The following is a 23,934-nucleotide window of genomic DNA, read 5'->3' on the forward strand; positions in this document are numbered from 1 at the left end:
CTCAGCTGGACGAGGGGCAGGCGACCCAGGAAAGGGGGGCTACCAGTTTGCCACCTGCTCAGGAGGGAAGAGTACCCCCAGCCAGCCCCGCCAGAGGGCTGGAGGCTCTGGACTCAGGGTGCTCGGTTTACAGGGTGGGTGCGGGGCTGTCCCTCCGGAGAGAGTGCCTTGTTCCCCTGGAGGTGGATGGGAGGAAGGTCAATGGATACTGGGATACGGGCGCGGAGGTGACGCTGGCCCGGCCCGAGGTGGTGGCCCCAGATCAGGTGGTGCCCAACACCTACCTGACCCTGACGGGGGTGGGCGGGACCCCATTTAAGGTGCCCGTGGCAAGGGTACACCTGAAATGGGGGACCAAGGAGGGCCCCAAGGATGTGGGGGTACACCACCATTTGCCCACTGAAGTTTTGATGGGGGGAGACCTAGAGGACTGGCCAAGCGACCCCCAGACCGCCCTGGTTGTGACCCGTAGCCAGAGCCGGCGAGGGGCACTGCGACCTGACCCTGGGGAGGGTACCACACTGGAGGCGCGAGACCCTACTCGGGTGGGGAGGGAGCGCCGAGGGGCACGGCTCAGAGAGGCTGCGGCCTCAGACCTGGCCACGGAGGGGGAACCGGGCCCCATCCCTTCCCCAGCCGCTGAGTTCCAGGCCGAGTTGAGGAAAGATCCCTCCTTGCAGAAGCTCAGGGACCTGGCCGACCTCAGTGAGGGACGGACCATGAGGAGAGGCTGCCAGGAGAGGTTCCTGTGGGAGAAGGGGTTCCTGTACCGAGAATGGGCTCCCCCAGGGGAAGGGGAGTCCTGTGGGATCAGGAGGCAGCTGGTGGTCCCCCAGAAGTACCGCCGCAAGCTCCTGTCCCTGGCCCATGACATCCCCCTCGCAGGGCACCAGGGAATCCGGCGCACCCGGCAGAGGTTGCTACAGAACTTTTACTGGCCCGGGGTCTTTACCACCGTCCGGCAGTATTGCCGATCCTGTGACCCCTGTCAGAGGGTGGGGAAGGCCCGGGACAAGGGGAAAGCGGCGTTGAGACCTTTGCCCATCATAGAGGAGCCTTTCCAGAAGGTGGCCATGGACATCGTGGGGCCTCTCAGCAAGACGACCCGGTCGGGGAAGAAATACATTCTGGTGGTGGTAGATTTCGCCACCCGCTACCCCGAGGCAGTGCCCTTAGCTTCCATTGAAGCAGACACCGTGGCAGATGCGCTCCTGACCATTTTCAGCCGAGTGGGGTTCCCCAGGGAAGTCTTGACAGACCAAGGGTCCAACTTCATGTCGGCCCTGCTCCGGTGCTTGTGGGAGAAATGTGGGGTCCGGCATGACTGGGCCTCAGCATATCACCCCCAGTCCAATGGGCTGGTGGAGAGGTTTAACGGGACGCTAAAGATGATGCTGAACACCTTTATGAACCAGCACCCGCAGGATTGGGACAAGTACTTACCTCACCTGCTGTTCGCATACAGGGAGGTGCCCCAGGAGTCTACCGGATTTTCGCCTTTCGAACTGTTATATGGAAGGAGGGTGAGGGGCCCCCTGGACCTGATGAGAGACGAGTGGGAGGGGAAGGCCACTCCCGATGGAGAGTCAGTGGTGGAGTATGTCCTGACCTTCCGAGAGAGACTGGCTGAACTCATGGGCCTGGCCAGGGAGAATCTGGCCAGAGCCCAGAGGAAGCAGAAGGTCTGGTATGACCGCACGGCGCGGGCCCGGGCCTACGCCACCGGGGATCAGGTGATGGTTCTCATCCCGGTGAGAAAGAACAAACTACAGGCCGCCTGGGAGGGCCCGTTCAAGGTCGTCAAGCAGCTCAATGAGGTAAACTATGTGGTGGAGCTGTCGAACCGGGCCCACCACCGCCGGGTGTACCATGTGAATATGATGAAGCCATATTATGCCAGGGGGAATGTGGTGTTAGCTGTGTGTGGTCAGTGGGAGGAGCAGGGAGATGACCCTTTAGTAGATCTATTCCCTGGGACCAGAGCTGGTTCCCCCCTGGAAACAATCCCCCTCTCGGATCAGCTCACCCCTGCCCAGCAAGCTGAGGTCGGGGGGGTGCTGCATCCGTACCGACAGCTGTTTTCCAACCAGCCTGGACGCACTAATCTGACTGTCCACCGGGTGCAGACAGGGTCGCACCCGCCGATAAGATGCTCCCCCTTCCGAGTCACAGGGAAAACTGCTCAGGACCTGGAAAGAGAGGTCCGGGACATGCTGGCTTTGGGGGTGATCCAGCCATCGGCCAGCCCTTGGGCCTCGCCGGTGGTGCTGGTCCCCAAAAAGGATGGGTCAGTCCGGTTCTGTGTGGACTATCGGAAGCTCAATGCCATCACTGTATCGGATGCCTACCCCATGCCCAGGCCGGACGAGCTCCTAGACAAGCTGGGAGGAGCTCGGTACCTTACCACCATGGACCTTACAAAGGGCTACTGGCAAGTGCCGCTGGATGCAGATGCCCGGCTGAAATCGGCCTTTATCACCCCTCTGGGGCTCTATGAGTTTCTGACCCTGCCTTTCGGCCTCAAGGGAGCGCCGGCCACCTTCCAGCGCCTGGTGGACCAGCTCCTGAGGGGGATGGAGAGTTTTGCCGTGGCGTATATTGACGACATCTGTGTCTTTAGCCAGACCTGGGAGGACCACGTGTCCCAGGTTAGACAAGTGCTGGACCGACTCCAGGGGGCTGGGCTGACTGTCAAAGCGGAGAAGTGCAAGGTGGGGATGGCTGAAGTATCTTACCTGGGCCATCGGGTGGGGAGCGGCCGCCTAAAGCCGGAACCGGCCAAGGTGGAGGTGATCAGAGACTGGCCCGCTCCCCACACCAAAAAGCAGGTCCAAGCCTTTATTGGGATGGCAGGATACTACCGAAGATTTGTGCCCCACTTTAGCGCCATAGCCACCCCCATCACTGAGCTATGCAAGAAGGGGAAGCCAGACAAGGTGGTCTGGACCGAGCAGTGCCAGGAGGCTTTCCGGGCGCTGAAGGAAGCTCTGGTCAGTGGCCCAGTTCTAGCAAACCCAGACTTTGACAAGCCCTTTGTGGTGTTCACCGACGCCTCCGACACGGGACTGGGGGCGGTGTTAATGCAGGAGGATAAAAAGGGGGAGAGACACCCCATCGTGTACCTGAGCAAGAAGTTGCTACCCCGGGAGCAACACTACGCGGCCATCAAGAAGGAGTGCCTGGCCATGGTGTGGGCCCTCAAGAAACTGGAGCCCTATCTCTTCGGGCGACACTTCACCGTGTACACCGACCACTCTCCCCTGACCTGGCTGCACCAGATGAAAGGAGCCAACGCCAAGCTCCTGAGGTGGAGCCTGCTCCTGCAGGATTACGACATGGACGTGGTCCATGTGAAGGGAAGTGCCAACCTGATAGCGGATGTGCTGTCCCGGAGAGGGGGCCCCGAACTTCCCCAGGTCACTGGTCACAGTGACCCCGCTCAGTTCAGTCTCGAAGGGGGGAGAGATGTGACGATGTGACGCAGCAGGGAGGGGGGAGTGTTGACCTGGGAATGTGCCCTGGGGACGGGAGACCTGAGAGCCTGTCACCTGAGCCAGGAGGGGGAGGGGGAGGTGACACCTCTGCCCAGGAATGTGGACGGAGGCTGCAGCAGGGAACCTGCTGGGGGGGTTTAGTTTCAGTTTGGGGCTGGGTGGAGGAACACAGGGAACCTCAGGGCTGGGGTCTAAGCTCCCTGCTCCCCCAGAAGGACTTGACTGAGGGGTCCTGGTTGTACCCACAAGCTCTGTTTTGGACTGTGTTCCTGTTGTCCAATAAACCTTCTGTTTTACTGGCTGGCTGAGAGTCTCAGTGAATCCCAGGAAGAGGGGTGCAGGGCCTGGACTCCCCCACACTCCGTGACAGCTTCTCAACTATGAGGGCTGCTCTCATCTTAGTATTATTGCGCCTCAGGGCAGGGGAAAGCAAGTCACAAAGTTCCATGAAAGTGCCCTTACGCATAAGAAAGTTTCGCAGCCACTGGGAATCGTCCCAGACCTGCAACACTATGCGATCCCACCAGTCTGTGCTTGTTTCCTGAGCCCAGAATCAGCGTTCCACCGCATGAACCTGCCCCATTAGCACCATGATGCCCACATTGCCAGGGCCCGTGCTTTGAAAGAAGTCTGTGTCCAGGTCCTCATCACTCTCGTCACCACGCTGACGTCGCCTACTCGCCCGGGTTTGCTTTGCCAGGTTGTGGTGCTGCATATACTGCTGGATAATGCGCGTGGTGTTTAATGTGCTCCTAGTTGCCAAAGTGATCTGAGCGGGCTCCATGCTTGCCTTGGTATGGCGTCCGCATGGAAAAAAGGCGCGGAATGATTGTCTGCCATTGCCCTGACAGAGGGAGGGGCGACTGACGACATGGCTTACAGGGAATTAAAATCAACAAAGGGGGTGGCTTTGCGAGAGACTGAATGGCCCCCTCAAGGATGGAGCTCAAAACTGGGTTTAGCAGGCCGTTGATTTCACGGAGGGAGGGAGGAGAAAATGAATACAAAACAAATCTGGTCTATTTCTTGTTTTGAGCCACTTCATCTATCTTTGTACATCTTGCTGGCAGCAGGCTGTGCAGTACGACCGCTAGCCATCGTCCTCTCCTGGGTGCTCGGCAGAAGACGGTGCCGTGTGACTGCTGGCCATCCTCTTCTGCTGGCTGGAGGTTAAAAGACAGCGCACTGCCGGTAGGACTCAATCGCCATGAGACGAAACTTAAAAGGGAAATGACCTGGCTGAGTCACTCCCATGTTTGCCCAGGCGCCCCTGACCTCACCGAGGTCGGTTAAAAGAGCACCCAGGACTACGGCGACGATGGCGACCAGTCATACTGCACTGTCTGCTGCCAAAAGGCAATGAGTGGCTGCTGTGTAGCAATGCAGTACCGCGTCTGCCAGCACCCAGGAGACGTACGGTGACAGTGAGCTGAGCGGGCTCCAGGCTTGCCGTGGTATGGCATCTGCTCGGGTAACCCAGGAAAAAAGGCGCAAAACGATTGTCTGCCCTTGCTTTCACAGAGGGAGGGAGGGAAGGGGGGCCTGACGATATGTACCCAGAACCACCCGCGACAATGATTTTGCCCCATCAGGCATTGGGATTTCTACCCAGAATTCAAATGGGCAGCGGAGACTGCAGGACCTGTGGGATAGCTACCCACAGTGCAACGCTCCGGAAGTCGACAGTTGCCTCGGTACTGTGGATGCACTCTGCCGACTACATGCACTTAGTACATTTGTGTGGGGACACACACAATCGACTGTATAAAAGCACTTTCTACAAAAACCGACTTCTATAAATTCGACCTAATTTCGTAGTGCAGACATACCCTTAGATTCACCATGCCAGCATAAAACAGCTTCTTTGTTACCTCACTGGTCACTCAGATGTCCAAACAACACAGTTCTCTTAAAGTGATCCAGCCTCACGCCTCCATCCAGGTACCCCTGTCAAATATGATGAAAATTTCTGTAAATCTTATTTCATCATATAAAAGAACAGGTTCTCCCAATCCCAAAGGATCGGACACATCACCTCCCAGGTTATTGCGTATTCCAGATCTTAACCAAATACACGCTATAGCCAATTCTTATTAACTAAACTAAAATTTATTAAAAAACAAAAAAGAGAGAGTATGGTTCAAAGATCAATATACAGACAGACAGGAGTTCAATTCGTTGAGGTTCAGATTCACAGCAGAAATGGAGCTTTGTAGTCGCAAAGAGTTCCTTTAGAATTCAAATAATAGGTCATAGTCCAATGTTCAAATCTCATACTCAGGGCGTACCAGCATAACTGGGACCTCAGTCTTGCAACTCAAACTTCCCCTGACAAAGCCTAAGCAGATCTGAGATGACAGAATCAGGACCCAAGGATCTTTTATACAATTTCCTGTCTTTTGACAAGTTGGAGTTCTGCAGGGAACAAACGGTCATCAAGATGACTTTGCAGGAGGTCCATCACTGGTACTCAGCTATACGAATTAACATACGGCCCTTTGCTTGTTCCTCCCCCATTCACAGTGTGATAAATACCGAGATATCCCATGTTTGCAATTAATTTAAATGCTAGGATCTTCTTTTGACCTCTGAATTATCAGAATACAGCATAGACAGGAATCTTTGATTACATTGTCCTGACCCTACTCATACATATGTAAATACACAAAAACACAACCGTTATCTCCCCACATGTCTTTTGAGGATTATTTATTTTGCAGGATGTTTAACCCTTTCTAGCCATGTGTCACAGCACTGAATTTAGCAGCTGAATTCTAGGCCTACCCGCAGAAGGATCCCTCCTGGTCCAGTGGGGGCCTTGTGGGTCATGGTGTTGCAAGATCCTGGGGAAGGCTGCAGGTGAGAGAAGGGACCCGGTACCAGGAAAGGGCTCCCCGAGTGAAACCTTGGGGGATCAGAGGGTGGCTGGTGATCCCCCCAGAAGTACCACCAGTGGGATGTCCTTCCTTCTGAACATCAGGGGTTTCAGCGCACCCGTTGAGAGCTGCTGCAGAACATTTACCACCCCAGAAATTCACAGGGGACCACCCTTTTGAGTTGGTGTATGGAAGGAGAGGGAGGGGACCCCTGGACTTGAAGAAAAACAAATGGGGAATTGGTGGTGGATTCTGAACTATTGTTCTGGAGAAAGCTCATTGAGCTCATGGCCAGGATGAGACTAGCCGGGGGGCCCAGGAACTGCAAAAGGGCTGGTCCAACAATGTTCCTGATTCTGATCGGGGACCAGAAGAGGAGTCTCAGCTCTGTGCAATGTCAACATAATGAAGCTGTACTTTAACAGGGAGACCTGTTGGTGCATGTGTGGGACAGGGAAAGGAGAAGGGGAAAGGGAATCTCTCTCCTAAGCCAGGAGCCGACCTCCTGCTGGAATCAATTTCCTCTCTGACCAGCTCACCCCTGCCCGCAGGCAGAGATCAGAGGGGCTGCGTTGGTACCACAGCCAGCCTGGGCTCATTAATCTACCTGTCCATGGGCTGGGGAGGGGAGGTGTTCCCCATTCCCAGTCTCTGGGAAAACAGCCCGAGATCCAGCCTGGGATCTGGAAAGAGAGGTCAGTGACATGCTGGCATTAAGGATGATCCAGCCGCCTACCAGCCCTGGGCCTCCCCTGTGGTGCTGGTTCCCAAGAAAGACGGGTCGATCAGACCCGGTGTGCACTATTGGAAGCTCAGTGCCGTCACCGTGTTCGATGCCTGCCCCATGCCCAGGACTAACAAAATCCTAGACAAGGTGGGGTGGGGAGCGTTACCTCACTGCCATGAATCTCACCAGGGGCTACTGGCAGGTGCCTTTGGACCCAGTTGCTGGGTTGAAATCTGCTCCCATTAGCCCTATAGGGCTCTGAGTTCCTGGTCCTACCTTTTGGCCACAACAGGGTGCCTGCAACCTCCCAGTGCCCAGGGGATCTGTGACTGAGGGGGGTGGAGGACTGTGCCTGGCTACATTCATACTATCTATGCCTTCAGCCCGACCTGGGAGAACTGTGTGTCCCAGTGAAGAGGGGGCTGGGATGCCTCCGGGATGCAGGATGGATGATAGAGGCCGGAAAAGGTAAGATGAGGGTGGCAGAGGTGTCGTACCTGGGCCACAAGGTGGGAAGTAGCTGCCTAAAGCCAGAGCCAGCCAAGGTGAAGGTAACCAGAGACTGGCCCATTCCTCAACCAAGAGACAGGCCCAGGCCTCTAATGGGATGGCAGGGTACTACTGAAGGGTTGGACCCCACTTTAGCTCCCATTACGAAGATTGGGAAGTTGGATAAGCCAGACAAGGTGGTCTGGACCGAGCAGTGCAGAGGGCTCGCTGTGCACTGAAGGAGGCTCTAACCCAGGGGCTGGTGATGGTAAACCCAGACTTGGACAAACCCTTATGGTGTTCACCAACACACCTCAGATGCAGGGCTGGGCACGGTGCTGATGCAGGCCAATCCGAAGGGGAAGAGACACCCCATTGTGTATCTGAGCAAGAAGCTGCTTCTCTGGGAGCAGAACTAGGTGAAAGGAATGTCTGGCCCTGGGATGGGCTCTTAAAAAGCTTCAGCTGTATTGTGACGTTCTGTATCTCGGGGGAATACCCTACACCCCCATGTTCATCCTTATACTAGGACTGTGTGGTATCCAATGCCACGTTTGTCATGTCGGGTGTGTTCGGAAGGCTCATGATGCACTGAGCATTGTTGTTATAGTAATGTTACAGGTTGTAATTTCATGTCTATAGCTATGAGGCTGAAAATGTGTCCTCATGGCTTAAAACAAGCCCAGGCAAAACTCTCCAGGAACAGAGGGGCAGTTCACACCTCAACAGGGCATGTATGGGACAAACCCAGCCCCGCCTCACAGGAACAAAGGACACTGGCCTAGGCAGCAACAAAGGATCTGTTGGACTCTCAAGTGAGTCACCCCCCTTCCTTTGGCAAGTTTGGGACTGCAATGAGATAATGCTCACCTGACTCTGAAGGGGGTGGGGGCAAAGCCAAGAGGGAAGAAAGGACATGATAAAAGGGAGAGTCGTTTTGCCATGCTCTTCCTCTCTCTTCCACCTACATCTACAAACACCACCACCACCAAGGGACTGAAGCGCTGATCAAAGGGGAGAGCCTGGCTGAAGCGCTGATCAAAGGGGAGAGCCTGGCTGAAGGGCGACCAGCCAGCCTGTGGTGAGAAGCATCTAAGTTTGTAAGGGCACTGAAAGTGTTAAGATCAGCTTAGAATGCGTTTTGCTTTTATTTCATTTGACCAAATCTGACTTCTTGTGCTTTGACTTATAATCACTTACTTAAAATCTATCTTTGTAGTTAATAAACCTGTTAGTTCTACCTGAAGCAGTGTGTTTAGTTTGAAGCGTGTCAGAAACTCTCCTTGGGATGACAAGCCTGGTACATATCAATTTCTTTGTTAAATTGACGAACTTATATAAGCTCGCAGCATCCAGCAGGTATAACTGGACATAGGCACTGAATTCCCCTCTGTCCCATGGGTGCTCGACCCCCCCGTCCACTGGCCCCACCCCTGCCTGCCCTGCCCCACCCCAACTCCACCCCCTTCCCCCAAGGTCCCCGCCCTGCCCCGCCTCTTTATTGTCTCCTCTCCCTAGTGTGCCGCGTCCCCGCTCCTCCCGCTCCCTCCAGGAAAGTCCTAAGTGCCGCCAAACAGCTGTTAGGTGGTGGGTGGGAAGCGCTGGGAGGGGGAGGAGCGGGGACGTGGCGCGCTCAGGGGAGGAGGAGGCGAGGAGGGGATGGGGGCAGAGGGAGCTTGACTGCCAGTGGGTGTGAAACACCTGCTAATTTTTCCCCGTGGGTGCTGCAGCCCCACAGCACCCACAGAGTCAGCACCTCTGTAACTGGACACTGCAAGACGGAGGTTCCTAGGGTTGTGTCTGGGAGCCGAGATATTGGCTCGTGTCATTCGGTTGCACAAGCCAAGGAGCAGCTGACATGCCAGAGGCCGTGTGTGAGCAGCCCAGGAGTGGGGGTTCTCTCGGCAGAGCAGGGTCAGGCTGGCTCCCAGAGTCAAGGACTGGGGTGACCTCGCGGATCACGGGTCCAGGTAACACCAGGGGAACGTCACGGTGGCGCAGCGAGCAGGGTGCATGAGCAGCTTGTTATTCCAAGTGGCGTTCACACTTTAAGCTCTGATATTCGTGATTTTAAGTGAGTCTTAAGTGCAGTGGCTAAGAACAGTCAGGAGGAGGTCACAGTTTTGTTATTTTCTGTTTGTTTATTTGAGGCGAGGGAAATAAGCACAAGAAAGCAGGAAAATGACTCCCAGTGAGGCAGCTACAAAACTAGAGCTGGCCAGACTGGAAGCGACAGAGAAGGAAAAGGACCACGAGTTTCAGATGTGGCAGGCAGAAAGGAGGCTCAAAGAAGCAGGTGCGGCCAGGGAAACTATGGAGGCAGAGGCAGCCAGGGATGCAGCCAGAGAGGAGGCTGCCCACAGAAGGGCCAGGGAAGAAAGAGGAGCGAGAGAGCGAAAAAACAAGCTGGACCTGCTAGAGAAGCAGAACCAGAGGCCCCTGACCCTGACAACTCCCATCACTCCAAAAATCCACAAGTGGGAACACGTGTGTCCTGCATACAGTAAGGAGGAGGATATTGCTGAATATCTGACTGCCTTCAAAAGGCCTGTGTGTAATACATGAAATCCCCGATGATAAGAGAGTTCCTTCCCTGATTGCGAAATTAACGGATGCAGCTCCAATGCCTGTGAGAACAGAGGAGCTGGGACCAGGAAATTGCCAGGTGGTCGTTTGCCAGAATAGAAATGCCCCAACTGTCAGAGGGGAGGTGTTTCCCCCAGGCTGGTGAGACACAGAGCCTGATGCGAAAGCTGCAGGGAAAAGGTGACTCTGATCAAAGGGTAAATACACCTAGCCCACAGAGCACAGATCACAGTCCTCTAGGAAAAGGAGGCAAGGAAGGACTCAGTGCTGGGAGGGGGAAACACAGGGTAACCCCAAAAAGGGAGTAACTGGACACTGCAAGACGGAGGTTCTGAGGGTTGTGTCCGGGACCAGACATATTGGCTAGTGTCATTCGCTTGCACAACCAAGGAGCAGCTGACATGCCAGAGGCCGTGCGTGACCAGCCCAGGAGTGGGGGTTCTCACAGCAGAGCAGGGTCAGGCTGGCTCCCAGAGTCGAGGATTGGGGTGACCTAGCCGATCACTGGTCCGGAAAACACCAGAGGGGAACGTCACACGTATCTATTGGGCAGTGCTTTATGGTGTACACCGACCACTCACCCCTGACCACTCACCCTGATGTGGCTGCACCGGATGAAAGGGGCTAATGCCAAACTGCATACGGAGCCGGGAGAGAGCATGGGGCCTGAGCATCCGTGACAGCTAGATGATCACAATGGGCCCTTCTGCCTTTGGAACGTGGTGCCCATCTGTGCGGTACCTGGGCGCCTCACACTCTCAAGCGCGTTTATCCTCCCGCTGCTCCTGGCAAGCGGGGCAGGGTTATTAGCCCCACTGTACAGATGGGAATCGAGGCAGAGAGGCTCTGTGACGTACCCCAGCTCACGCAGGCAGTCTGGGCCAGAGCAGGGACCTGAATCCACCTCTTCCAAGTTCTAGGCTAGTGGCCTGACCCCGCGCAATCTTTCCTCGCAGGTGGCGAAGTCAGAGAGAACTTCTGAACAGGAGCAGAAACAGGATCTGCACCAAAGTCTTTGGATCAGGCCCATGGGGGTCAGATTTTCAATTCCTCAGCCGCTGCCACTGGCCAGCCCCAAAGCGGACCCACAGTGCTGAGCCCTTTAGAAAATCTGACCCTGGCTGGGGCTGCTGAGTGCTTGCAACTCTGGCCTCCTGGGTACGCAATCCACACAAGGGAAGCATGTCGGTCTCAGGGCAGGAGCTCCAGGCTGGTGGCTGAGACGGACTGAGAAAAGACCAGTGTAGGTAGGACCAAGGAACCCAGCTTTGCTGGCGCAGCATCTGCCTTACTGCCTTTCCCTGGCGGATGGAAAGCTGCCAATAGAGCTGGTGAGATCATTCGTTCTTTGTTCCTGGCTTTTTGTGAGGTTCGCCCTTCTTTCCATTACACACAGTCCCGAGCGATTTATCCAGGCCTGCAGCTGAGGGCTGGGGCCCCTGCCTAAACCAAAGCAGAACTGGGGAATAAAACACTTCTCTAAGCCTGATTCTCCACCGCCTAGCACCTTGTGGTCACTGACCCCAGGACCCAGCGGTTGCCCCACTGTGAGCCGGAAGCATGTCACGAGGGTGAATGATGGCACGGCACCGAGTGCCTGGCATTGCTCAGTCAGGCCCCTTTTCCATCTCCATTGAGGATCCCCAGGTGATCTACCCACTGATTTACAAATGCTGGACCAAGAACCAATCCTAGTTTTACTGGAACACAAGAGAGTTAGTCTGGATTTACACTGGTGTAACTCAGGTCAGGATCTGGCTCTGTACACACAGAAATACTCACAGCCCACCACTGAAGTGCAGTCACTTCTTGGGTGAAACCTGTCAACTGTTTAACACACCACAGCAACACTGCGCCCCAAGCATTTGTTACCGGGTGTTGCGTTGCAAGTGCTGCCGTCTTTCAGCCTGCGGTTCAAATGGCGAAGTGTGCCTTTGTCTCCCTTCCGGAACGACTGGTCTTTAGTGTCGCCGGTGGGAATGTCTGCTGAGTTCCACCCCAGAAGTGGCTGCATTTCAGAGGTTGGTAATTGATGGGCTCAGGAATCATTTGGATAAAAACCACTTTAGAAACAGATTGTTCCAAGACAATGACACATTCAGGCTAGAAATAAGGGGCATGTTGTAAACAGTGAGGTTCATTATAGATTCGTGTTATAGTGATCCTCTGGTCTGGCTTCCCATAGAACACCGCCCTTGGGACTGCCCTGATTGCCCCAGAGCAGCTCTTGGGAGAAAACCATCCAATCTTGATTTCAAAGTTTGCCACTGATGGTGAATTGCCAGGGCTGGGTGCTCACTAATCTGTCATCACTTGTCGAGCCCTCGGTAAATTGCTCCAGTGGCTAGTTACCCTCCCTGTTAAAATTTTGCTTTATTTCTCGTCTGAACTGGTCTACCTGCAGCTTCCAGCCGTCAGATCTTGTTACCCCTTTCTCTGCCAGGCTGCAGAGCCCTCCATGATCCATTTCTGGAGCCCTGACTGTGCTCAGGTCACCCCTGAACCCTCTCTTTGTTGTGCTGAAGGGATCGACGCTGCTTCGCCATCGGAACAGCTGCCCTAGGGGTGGGGACCTTAAAGCCACATGGGGGCGTCTCTTTCTAAAAGCTCTGCTCTCACTCAGCCAGGGCTGAGGGCAGCACCCTGGGTGGGTTCTCGGCCTGGGCTATGCAGGAAGGCAAACTAGGTGCCCATAGGGGTCTGCCCTTAGCCATCTATGGCTCTGCCAGAGGGACAAGGAGGGGGACTGGCCTCTCCCGCAGAGCTGCTGTCGCTGCTGTTACTCAGCGAGGGCTCCAGGAGGCTGCACATGGACGCCACGCCAGCTGCGTTGCATGAGCTCCAATAAAACCCCGCGAACAGCGGGCGCGGGCGGAGACGTGCCCCTGACCTTGCCGCTGGACTGGCATCCTGGCAGCTGGGATTTCAGGGGGCAGGTCGGAGGGCTCAGTCCTGCCCAGCCCTGCCTTGCACGCTGGCCCCATTGACGTCAATGGAATTGCTCACGTGAGGAGGGATTTTTCAGATGAGTAAATCTGGCAGGGTTGGGCCCCAGCCCGTTGACCTAGCAGAGAACAAACTGTGAAGACACACCAGGCTCCGGGACGGCAGCTGGTGAACAATGTTGCAGACGTCCCCGCTCAGCCCCCAGGGACACGGCCAAAAGCTATTTCCTGCCAGAGGAAACGGAGCCCTGGCTGGTTTCTATTCCCTTCCTGCCAAAACGCCCAAGGAGTCACACTCACTGCCCCACCGGGCCCGGGACTGGCTTCACTCCAGCTTCGGGCAGTGTCACACCTGGGGCAGCCATTCAGAGCCCCCTGGAACGGCCCAGAGAACAGCCTCGGACATGAGAGGCTTTCTGGTATTTTTGTCCTGGCCCTCACTGAGCGGCCCGTGGACCGGCCCCGGGCTCAGTGTAGGAAGGCAGCGAGCCTGTCCCTGGTGTCGGAACGAGTGATAAACACTGGACAAGAGACTTCTGCCCCTGCCCGGGATTGCCACATGGCGCTTCTGCACTCCCAGAGAAAGGATCACGCTTGGACTTCTGTCCGTATTTCTACAGACCCCTCCGCGCAGGACCTCTAACAACGGCGCCCTGACTGGGGCCTCTGGGCGCTGTAATTAGTAAGAAGATAAGAACGGCCAGACTGGGTCAGACCAAAGGTCCATCCAGCCCGATGTCCTGTCTGCCGACAGGTTTCAGAGCAGCAGCCGTGTCAGTCTGTATTCGCAAAAAGAAAAGGAGGACTTGTGGCACCTTAATTTGTTCGTCTCTGAGGTGCCACAAGTCCTCCTCTTCTGTCTGCCGACAGCGGCCAATGCCAGGAGACTGACCAGAACAGATAATCGTCAAGTGATCCATCCCCTGTCACCCATAATATTAATAATAATTAATAATAAATAGCCTTATAGGTTTTGTCCTTGTTAATGTGTGTAGAATTTCTCTTTCAAGGCTGTAGATAGAGATCTCTATAGATTTTCATGGATAATTAAATCCTTTCTATTAGATTTGTTTTTAAAAAACCCCTAAACCACCCAGGAGAAGGGATCACATTGTCTGTTAAAAGAAAAGGAGGACTTGTGGCACCTTAGAGACTAACCAATTTATTCGAAAGCTCATGCTCAAATAAATTGGTTAGTCTCTAAGGTGCCACAAGTCCTCCTTTTCTTTTTGCGAATACAGACTAACACGGCTGTTACTCTGAAAATTGTCTGTTAAATGTGGAGCGTGTGGAGCCAGGGTCTGCACACAGATCTGTATTTTATACGCCATGTGCCAGTCACACGGGTACTCAGAGTGTGTCTGGCTGCGATGTGTGTGCACACCGCGTGGGTCTGGCCCTGCGTGTGCATCTTCCCCACGGCTCTGGTCACCGGCTTGAGTTTGTGTTTCTCCCTAGAGATTTTTAAGAAGCAGCTCAACCAGAGGGGCTCTTGTAAAACTTGCCCCATGCTCCAGCCCTGCCCATCCCGCTCCCTGGCCGCATGTGCCCGGGGAGCAGGACTGGGCCTTTGGGAGCCTCGCCGGCGGTTCTCTGCTCGCCAGGCAACACAGCCATGGACCTTCAAAGGAGCCGAGCCCCAGCCTTGCGGAGAGCCGGGGGGCAGCCGGGCGGCAGGAGGGATGGCCTGCGGGCATGGGCCGGAGCAGGACCGGGAAGGGATGTCGAGAGGTTTCAGGGGGGCAGTCCAAGGCGCCGAGGGCAGCATCCCTTCGGGGGCGGGGTTTGGTCGCTGAATTGTTGTTTCCTTGGGGAGGGGGACAAACATCCCCGTGTCATCAGCTTCCCCCCGCCTCTGAGCGGAGCCTGCGCTGGCTCCCGGAGCGCACCCGGGACTTTCACATCGGTTTGCCTTTCTTGGGTGTTTAAACAGAGCGCGGGAGAGCCCGAAATGTTCCGGCGGATCCGAAGCGAGGTGCCCGGGGCTGGCTTTAGTCCGCCTCGTGAGAGAGCTCCCAGCTGCTCGCAGGGGGCAGGCAGAGCTCCGTGGCCGGCCCCGGACCCCTCGCCTGGCCGGAGAGCGGCTCTGGCTTTGAGCCCGGAGCGCGCTGCGCGGGGGAGGAGTTTGAAGTCTGTTTTTAAAATCTCGTCCTGCCGGTGGCAGTTTCCTTGCGCAGCTCCAACGGTTCCTTGCACAAGGCGCTGCCTTCCCTAACGAAAAGGGGCAAAAAGGTCCCGCCGCTGACCTCAGAGGCCTGTCTTCACCCCCCGCTAATCCCCCCGCGCCTCCCACCCTCTGCGCGGCTTTTTAAAACAACACGCGGCTCGGTTTGCAAAATGTAGGGAAGCAAAATCAAACTCCCTTTAAGGGGACATGGAATTAACACGCGGTCTATTTCCTGGCCAACGGGGTTAGCGATTGCTGCGGGACCAGAGCCAACTCGAAGGGTTTATTTGTTCCTGGACAGATTTATTTATCCCTTGTCCCGAAGGCAAAGCTCCACCCGGGCTGGGTTAATCTTCAACCGATCGAGCGCCTCCGTTGCGCGCTCTCGCTCCTGTTTTTGTTTCGCTTTTAAAATCCAGCGCGTGAAACGGTTTTTCGGGAAATCAAATCGGATCTTTTCAAAGTTGATTCCAAAACTGGCCCTCTCCTGGCAGGAAAATTCGATCATTCGGATTGTCCAGTCTACCCCAGTCTAGACTAGGGGAGGGGATACGAATTCTCTGTCCAGATCGCGTTTCTGTGACACTTGAGAACGCAGAAGGTATTCGGTTTATTCAGAACGAAACTCAGGCTGGAAAAAATAAACACAAGTTTTCAAGAGAAGAGGAAAGTTGGAAACGGATCCCACTGCTCCTGGCACGTCCGAGGCGCTGGATGTGGGGCTGCTGATCCGGGGGGAAAGGGTGTGTTGTCTGCACAACGAGGTGCAATTCTTGTTCAGACTCGTTGTCTCATAGGAAAGAATTAATAGCACAGAAACGTCCTCAGCGCGTGTGACCAGCAGCACACCAGGTGTACAGCGCCGAGCGCCGCTCCTCCGGTCACGCCTCCTTGGGTACTGTCCCTAGCGACTCCTGGCTGTTCATATCGATCCAGGCTGGAGGGCGCGTCCTTCGCTTATTGCCTCGCCAAAAACACTCCCCGTTGTAGGAGTTTAAAACGCCAGAGGCTAAATAATCAATTGCGAAACCACAGTAACATATCACGGTCCGTAAACCCGACCGGCCCGCCAGGGACCCGCCGGGGTTCGCCTCGCGCGGGGCCTGGGGCTTTCACAGCGCGTTACAAACATTGACTGGTTACACCAGAGACACACAGCCCCACGCTAGAGAGCGAGAGAGACACGGATGAGGTGTGTGGGGATAGACAGAGAGGGTGTGGGGGGATAGATAGATAGATAGATAGATAGATAGATAGATAGATAGATAGATAGATGGTGTGTGGGGGGATAGACAGAGGGGGTGTTTGGAGATAGATAGATAGCTAGAGGGGGTGTATGGGGATAGATAAGGGGTGTGGGGAGGGGTAGATAGAGGAGGTGTATGGGGATAGTTCGAGGGGTGCAGGGACGGATGGATAGAGGAGGTGTATGGGGACAGATAGAGGGGTGCAGGAACCGGTGGATGGGGGGGGGGTATGGGGATAGTTCGAGGGGTCCAGGGACGGATGGACAGAGGGGGGTATGGGGATAGATAGAGGGGTGCAGGAATCGGTGGATGGGAGGGTATGGGGATAGATAGAGGGGGTGTGGGGGATAGATAGATAGATAGATAGATAGATAGATAGATAGATGGTGTGTGTGGGGATAGACAGAGGGGGTGTTTGGAGATAGATAGCTAGAGGGGGTGTATGGGGATAGATAAGGGGTGTGGGGAGGGGTAGATAGAGGAGGTGTATGGGGATAGTTCGAGGGGTGCAGGGACGGATGGATAGAGGAGGTGTATGGGGACAGATAGAGGGGTGCAGGAACCGGTGGATGGGGGGGGGTATGGGGATAGTTCGAGGGGTGCAGGGACGGATGGATAGAGGAGGTGTATGGGGACAGATAGAGGGGTGCAGGAACCGGTGGATGGGGGGGTATGGGGATAGTTCGAGGGGTGCAGGGACGGATGGATAGAGGAGGTGTATGGGGACAGATAGAGGGGTGCAGGAACCGGTGGATGGGGGGTATGGGGATAGTTCGAGGGGTGCAGGGACGGATGGATAGAGGGGGGATGGGGATAGATCGAGGGGGTGCGGGGAGGGATGGGTGGGGGACGGATGGGCATAGATAGTGGGGATATTTCCATAGAGACACATTTATTGTACACAAGGCGAGAGGAAGCGGGAAGTCGAAGGGGAGAAGTTACATTAACGCGATCTGATCAAATGACACCAGCAGCAGCCGGCGGGGCGACCCCGGGGTTCGCGTCTGCCCCCCGCGGCCCGCGGGCTGTCGGGGCGCGGCGGAGGGGGTGGGACGGCCGGGGCGCCCCGCGCTGCAGCCGGCCCGGCGCTTCTCTCGCTCTGCAGCGCGGGGCGAAGCGGAGGAGGGGTGCGATGAGTAACCCTTGTGCAATGCTGCCGCGGCTCTATATAAGCCGGCCCGGCCCGACATGGAGCCAGCGCAGCGCGGAGGGCGAAGGGAGCCGGGAGGTAAGGTGGGGGCCCCCTTCCCTTCCCCTCCCTCCCGCCCGGGGCGCTGGGCCCCAGGCTGGCCGGCTCCCCGCCGCAGCTCAGCTGGGGGTTGCCCTGCTCTGCCCCAGCCCCGACACGGGGAAGGCAGCGGGAGCCCAGCGCTTCTGCCCTGGCTGGGAACGGGGAAGGAGCCTCTCCGGGGCCATGGAGTTTAAAAGCTGCCAGGCGGGGGTGGACGGTGGCCCCGTGGGTAGGGCAGGGGCTCGGGGGAGCTGGGTTCCCTGCCTGGCTCTGCCAGCCACATCCCCGTTCTGTGCCTCAGTTTCCCCTGCTGCAAAATGGGACTGAGGCTCGGAGGTCTGTGGAGGGAGAGTGCCAGGTGGCACTTTTGTGTTAATGGGGCTGTCGGGGGTGGGAGGGGAGGGTGTATCATGTAGGGCAAGACAGGATTCACCCCTACCAAGGAGGTGTGGGGAAGGAGCCCCATAGTCCTGGTGATCTGAACCCCCGCTGGACAGGGGGCTCCCCAGGGGGTCTTGAGAAGCAGCAGCTCAGGGCAAGGGAGGAAGCAGGAGAGACAGGGAGGAAGATGGGAGAAAAGGGTCAAGGAAAGTGACCAGGTGGGGGAGGCTAATAGTGACCTAGGGGCCCAGTGCCACAGGGCCAGGTCTGGAAGGTGGCTTGGGATCAAGAGGTCCCAGGGGAGCCGGAGTCTCCTCTCACCCATGCTGGGGGGAATCGGGAGCTGGCTCAGGGTGAGGCCTGGGGGGTGCAGAGGGGCTGTCAGCAGGACACTGGGGTCTATCTCAGCCCTGCTGAGCTGCCGGGGGACTTTACCTGGCCAGGTATAAACCAGTGTCCCTGCCCGGGCCCAGAGCACTGTGCTAACTGGCTCTCTGCACCAGGTCCCTTGCTCTGCTTCTCCCCACCCAGAGATGCTGGGGCTGTGAGAAGCCCTGGCTGCAGACGGTGAGCCAGTTATGTTTCACTGTCAGGCCTGGTTTATTCCTGCTAGGGGAAAGGTGCCTGATTAAGCCAGGTGCTGGGGTCCAGTGGCCGCATGTCCCCCTGGCCTTGTGTCCCCTTGTCTCGATTGCCCATGCACTCGACCTTTCTGCTCCGCACCACGTGGTCTCCTTGCCAAGAGGAAGGTCTGGTGGTGGAGGTGTTGGGCTGGATGAGGGAGATCTGGGGTCTGTCCCTGGGCAAGTCGGTTAAACTCAGCTCCCCACCTGTACAGCGGAGGTGATGTTACTGCTGACCTCATGGCGCCTGCCTGCACAGTAGTGACAGGACCTCGCCAGGCCCCCAGGCGGCTCTGTCCAGCTTTGCGAGCCAAGGGCCTCTCGACCCGCTTTAACCCAGCTAGTGCAATGACCAAGGCAGTGCAGATGTGGCAGCGTAGACCCTGGCACAGGCTAGCAACAACCCCGACACAAGCCTGCCAGGGGCCCCGGGTGCATACTCGATTGCTGGCCACCACTTCTTCAGCAAGAGGCAGCCCTGCCGGGAATCTCAGCCCGAGCCTTTGCAGGCCACAGGGCAGGGAGCCCTGCCAGGAATCTCAAACCGAAACCTTGACACATCACACATGGTGCAGAGCCGCACGGGCCTGTGGCCACCAGCGAATGAGAAAAGAATGCACAGCGAGGGGGGAGGGGTGCCCAGGCAGCCGCCAGGCCCGCGAGAGGGTAAGATGAGGACATGGGGAGCGGAAGGGAGTCGCTCTCTGCCTGAGCACAGCTCAGGGTCAAAGCACTGCTGTGAAGGGTGGGCTTGTGGCTGACAGCTGGAGTGGGGTCAGGAGCTCTTGGTTCAGGTCCCAGCTCTGACACACCCTGCCCCTGGGAGCATGGGGGAGCCATTTAATCCCTCCACTCCCCATCAGGGCTATGGCCTAGTGACTCCTCTCTATCCCAGCCCCTGGCTAGCCAGCCTGGCAGCTCTTTGGGGAGAGCCTGTCTCTCCCCGGGGATGCACAGCCCCCAGCCCCAGGGGCCCCGATCTCGGGTAGGTGCAGCCCAAATCACTCACACGTTTGCTCCACACTCCCATGGAGAGCTGCGGGTGTAAGGTGTGTTGCACAGACCATGCTGCAGGCCTTCACCTCCCCCTCCTGTGCCACGCTGCTTTAACCCCTGGGGGTGCAGACGGCCTGCACATGCCTGTGCAATGCAACGCCCCCAGGTGCCTCGTCAGCAGCTGGGACCCCTGGCTCGACTGGCACAGGCTCCACAGCTCGGTTAAAAGACCCAGCTGAGAGCCAGAAGCAGATTTGTGGGGGTTGCTCCTTCATCTGATGGCCTGGTGCCCCACTGGAGAGGAGGGCAGCCCCAGCATGGGGCGGCACCCCACAGCTCTCAGACCTCCTGGGAGGCCATGTCTCTGGGGGGCTGCAAACACCTGTTTAACTTGCATTGCTCTTGCCTGTTTAGGGCCTTAGCGAAGGAGGCGGGAGGAAAATGCGGCGTCCCAGCCTGCCGCTCTGTGGGCTGCTCTGGTTTTGGCTGCCTCTCTTCTACAGCCGGCCGGTGAAAATCGACAAGGTCAAGGCTGACACCAAAAACCTCACACGAACCATCATAGCCCGGATCCAGGAGCACCAGGTACGTTGGGGCGAGCCGGGCGGAGGATCAGTGGGGCGATCGGGTCAGCTCACAGAACGATTCCTCTCCCGGCACTGCTGTATTTCACCCTCGGGGCACGAACAGGCTCCTGGGGCCAGGACCTCTGCTGGTGGTAGCTAGAGAAGCTAGTGGGCCCCACCAGCTGAGCATCCGGCCCAGGGAATCAAAGCTGGAGATGACTGCGGGTGCCAGGTCGATGAGTCTGTAACTGCCCACCCCGCCCTGAGTCCCTTCCCCTGGGGGACAGTTCCACTGTCCCTGAGCTTGCTGGAAGGGAGCCTTCCCCGAGGGTCAGTGTAAATCTCCCTTGCTCCCTGGGACAGCCCTTCACTCCCCTCTGCTGAGGACAGGCAACTGGGGTGTCACATCCTGGCTGCTGTCCTTATCTCTGAGCCAGGGAACACACACATACTTCCTAGTATGTGCTACTTCCACCATCTGCCTTCTGCTCCAAACCCTGTGGTTTAACTGCCCGTCCTTCCTGCAGCCCCAAAGTGAGCCATTTGCTGCCAGGTGCTGTGAACTCTCACTTGACTTTGCCACTGTATGCCCCGACACGGCCCACCATGCTGCATTCCTACCTGGGGGCAGTGGCGGATTAGCCAATGGGCCAACGGGGCCTGTGCCCAGGGTCCCTGGCCAATAGTGGGGCTCCAGAAAAAATCCACTGCTGGGCAGCAGAAGCCCCGAGCCCCGGCAGAAGCACTGTGTGGGTGGGTCGGGGAAGCCGCAGTGCCCGGAGCCCGGCTGTGGCCCCGGGATTGGAGGTGCTCTCGCTCACTGCCACGGCCTCAGGGCTTTCACTCCCCGCTGCAGCCCTGGGGCCGTGATGGTGGGGAAAGAGCTTCTCTGGTCTGGGGGGGGGGGAGCAGAAAGGAGCAAAGTGGTTGCGGGGCCGTAGTGGTGGGGGGGCAGAATGGGGTGAGACCGCAGATGGAAGGGGTAAGGAGGACCCCCCCCCTTGCTCTGGCCAAGGGCCCCATGAAACTGTAATATGCCTCTGCTTAGGGGATCCCACCAGGTAACTCTCTGGTTGAAGTCAGGGCAGGAGGCATCAGGAGGCAGTTAGAGCAAGCCCCTGTTTGTGACCTAGACACATGGCACATGTGTTTCCTCCCCCCGCCCCACATCACACATGCTGTAGAGAGTGTCTTCAAAGGCAGCATAGCAAAGGGGCCCATCCGTTCCATGGCTGCTGGCGTGTCCTTCCTAGAGCCTTTGTGATGGCCTTGTTTGACACGTCCCAAGGAAGAGCATGCAGACCTTTCTAGAGCTGGCTGAGCTGCCGGGGCTGATCCCTGGAGTGTAGAAGTGCCATAGTCCTTAGCCAAACAGCCCCTGTAGAGAAGAGAGGGCAGCCCTGTGCTAGCGTGGCTAACTAGCCTTCTCCTCCATGCAGCTCTTCCCTCTGAACTTGAAGATAAATGGACTTGACTTCATCCCCGGAGAGCGACCTTTGGAGAGCTTAGACTCCATGGACGAGACCTTGCAGATATTCCAGAGGATCCTCCCCAGCCTGCCCATGGAAAACGTGCCCGTAGCACAAATCTTCAACGACATAGAGAACCTCCGGAGTCTGATCCAGACCTTGGGTTCTCACCTCGGTTGCACCTTCCACAAATCCTCTACCCTGGACGCTCTGGGGAATCTGACTGAGCTGCTGACTACCTCTCCTTACACGGCTGCAGTGGTGGCGCTGGACCGGCTCCAGAAGTGCCTGCACAGCATCGTCAAACATCTGGATCACATTCAGCGCTGCTAGAGGAGAATGGCTGCATCACCAGCTGCCTGACAGCCGAGCACAGGACGTCTGTGTGCTAGGTTCTCCCGTAGGTCAGCTTCAGAGCACGACCTCTGGCCCGCTGCTCTGAATGTCAGAATTGTCATTCCCACCCGTACTTCCACTGAGAGAAAAAGCACCAAGGACTTTACCTGGTGCCAGGACATACCCTCCTCCCTGTCCTTCTAGCAAGGAGCAGAATCCTGGGGCCTGAGAACTCTCACCGCCGCTGGAAGTTTGCAAACACAGTTTGTCTGTAACCCGAACGCATGTCTATGCCAGAGAAAAGTTTCCTGCTCCCCTGTAAGGAGCACCATGCCCGGCTATCCAGGAGCTACCATCCTGCCTTTGTTGTAGGAAGTCTATGCCTGGAGCAGTTTTCCAGTATTTATTTATTGTCTCTATATTTTTTTAATTTAAGTTTGAAATGGGCCGCACTGACCCAGTGGCCTCTCTGTGGCGCTGTGCGTCTGGGGGGGGGTGCGGAGCCTAGCGTTCTCTTCCTGGGCCAAGAAACGGGGGAGCGTGACATACGTGGCCCACTCCACCTGTTGGGAGGGGAACAGAGGTTTAGTATCACTCCTTCTGGATGACTTGAAAGCGGCAAGGTCCCGCCCAGCCCAAAGTGACTGGGGGCTGGCGGAAAACTCCATGGAGGTGTGACCTGTTCGCTTGTTGACATGTATATTTATTTCTTCTATGATCTGTTTTGAAGTAAAGTTAATTCCTCTGCATCTGTTCTGTTCCAATCTCCCCAATGATGGGATTTCATCGCCTTTCAGTTTGGACCTGGAAAACTCGGGCACACTTTGCTCAGAGAAACCAGCAAGCGTCTTAGCGCTTTTGTTCTAAAGCACCGATCAGTACCAGGTCCTGTCCAGAGATGGGGCCATCGGTGTGTGTTCGTTCCAGCCAGGTCAGGGGTGCCTGGGTTTCATGCTGGGGGCAAGGCTGCCTGCAGGGGCATTGGGCTCTCAGAGGGACAGCCTGTCACAGAGTCCCTGGGCGATGCTCTGGAACTGCTCCCCATGAAGCCAGGCAGGACTCTGGGGAAGTCTCCTCTCTGGGAGCAGCCTGTCTGCAGGACACCCAGCTCCCCCGGCTCCACCTTCCTGGCTCTGACCTCGGAGCATTCAGCATCCTCTGCCCCTCCGTGCGCTTCCCACAGCGAGTCCGCTCAGGCGGGGCTCCTGGGGAAGCCAGAGGGTCCTGCCCCCCAACTTCGCAGTCAGACGTGACTCTCAGCCAGCCAGTAAAACAGAAGGTTTTTTAGACGACAGGAACATGGTCTAAACCAGAACTTGTAGGTGCAGAGAACCGGACCCCTCAGCTGGGTCCATTTTGGGGGGCAGTGAACCGGACCCCTCAGCAGTCCATTTTGGGGGGCAACCACGTCTGCCCTTCACTCCACGTCCCAGCCAGCCCCAAACTGAAACTCCCTCCAGCCCCTCCTCCTCTGGGCTTTGTCCCTTTCCCGGGCCAGGAGGTCACCTGGCCCCTTTGTTCTCCAACCCTTTAGCTCTCACCTTGCAGTGGGGAAGGGCCAGGCCACCAGTTGCCAGGAAACAGGGTGTCGGCCATTCTCTGTGTCCAGACCCCTGCACACACCTGCCCTCTAGGGCTCTGCAATGATCATACACCCTTACCCCACCACCTAGATACTTAAGAACTGCATAGGGGAAACTGAGGCACCCCCATACTATTCAGAGAAAACATTAAGAACAGTTCCACTTCGTCACATCTCTCCCCCCTTCGAGATCGAACTGAGTGGGGTCACTTTAGCCAG

At 56.7% G+C, this 23,934-nt stretch overlaps 1 protein-coding gene across 1 annotated transcript; it reads left to right on the top strand.

Moving 5' to 3' along the window:
* Positions 1-17,697: 17,697 nt before the first annotated feature.
* On the top strand, positions 17,698-22,467 carry LEP (leptin). Its single transcript, XM_074953402.1, has 3 exons — positions 17,698-17,759; positions 20,177-20,347; positions 21,768-22,467. The coding sequence occupies exons 2-3, from the start codon at positions 20,204-20,206 to the stop codon at positions 22,128-22,130; spliced, it is 507 nt and encodes a 168-aa protein (XP_074809503.1). The 5' UTR covers positions 17,698-17,759; positions 20,177-20,203; the 3' UTR covers positions 22,131-22,467.
* The last annotated feature ends 1,467 nt before the right edge of the window (positions 22,468-23,934 follow it).

The sequence above is a fragment of the Natator depressus genome, chromosome 1 (assembly GCF_965152275.1).
Source record: "Natator depressus isolate rNatDep1 chromosome 1, rNatDep2.hap1, whole genome shotgun sequence".
Taxonomy (NCBI): Eukaryota; Metazoa; Chordata; order Testudines; family Cheloniidae; genus Natator; species Natator depressus.

What these genes read in the sequence shown, in the direction of transcription:
- LEP (XM_074953402.1), top strand. Translation starts at nt 20,204, where the DNA reads ATGCGGCGTCCCAGCCTGCCGCTCTGTGGGCTGCTCTGGTTTTGGCTG. An exon ending in CCCGGATCCAGGAGCACCAG is followed by an intron (nt 20,348 to 21,767) that starts GTACGTTGGGGC and finishes TCCTCCATGCAG; the next exon opens with CTCTTCCCTCTGAACTTGAA.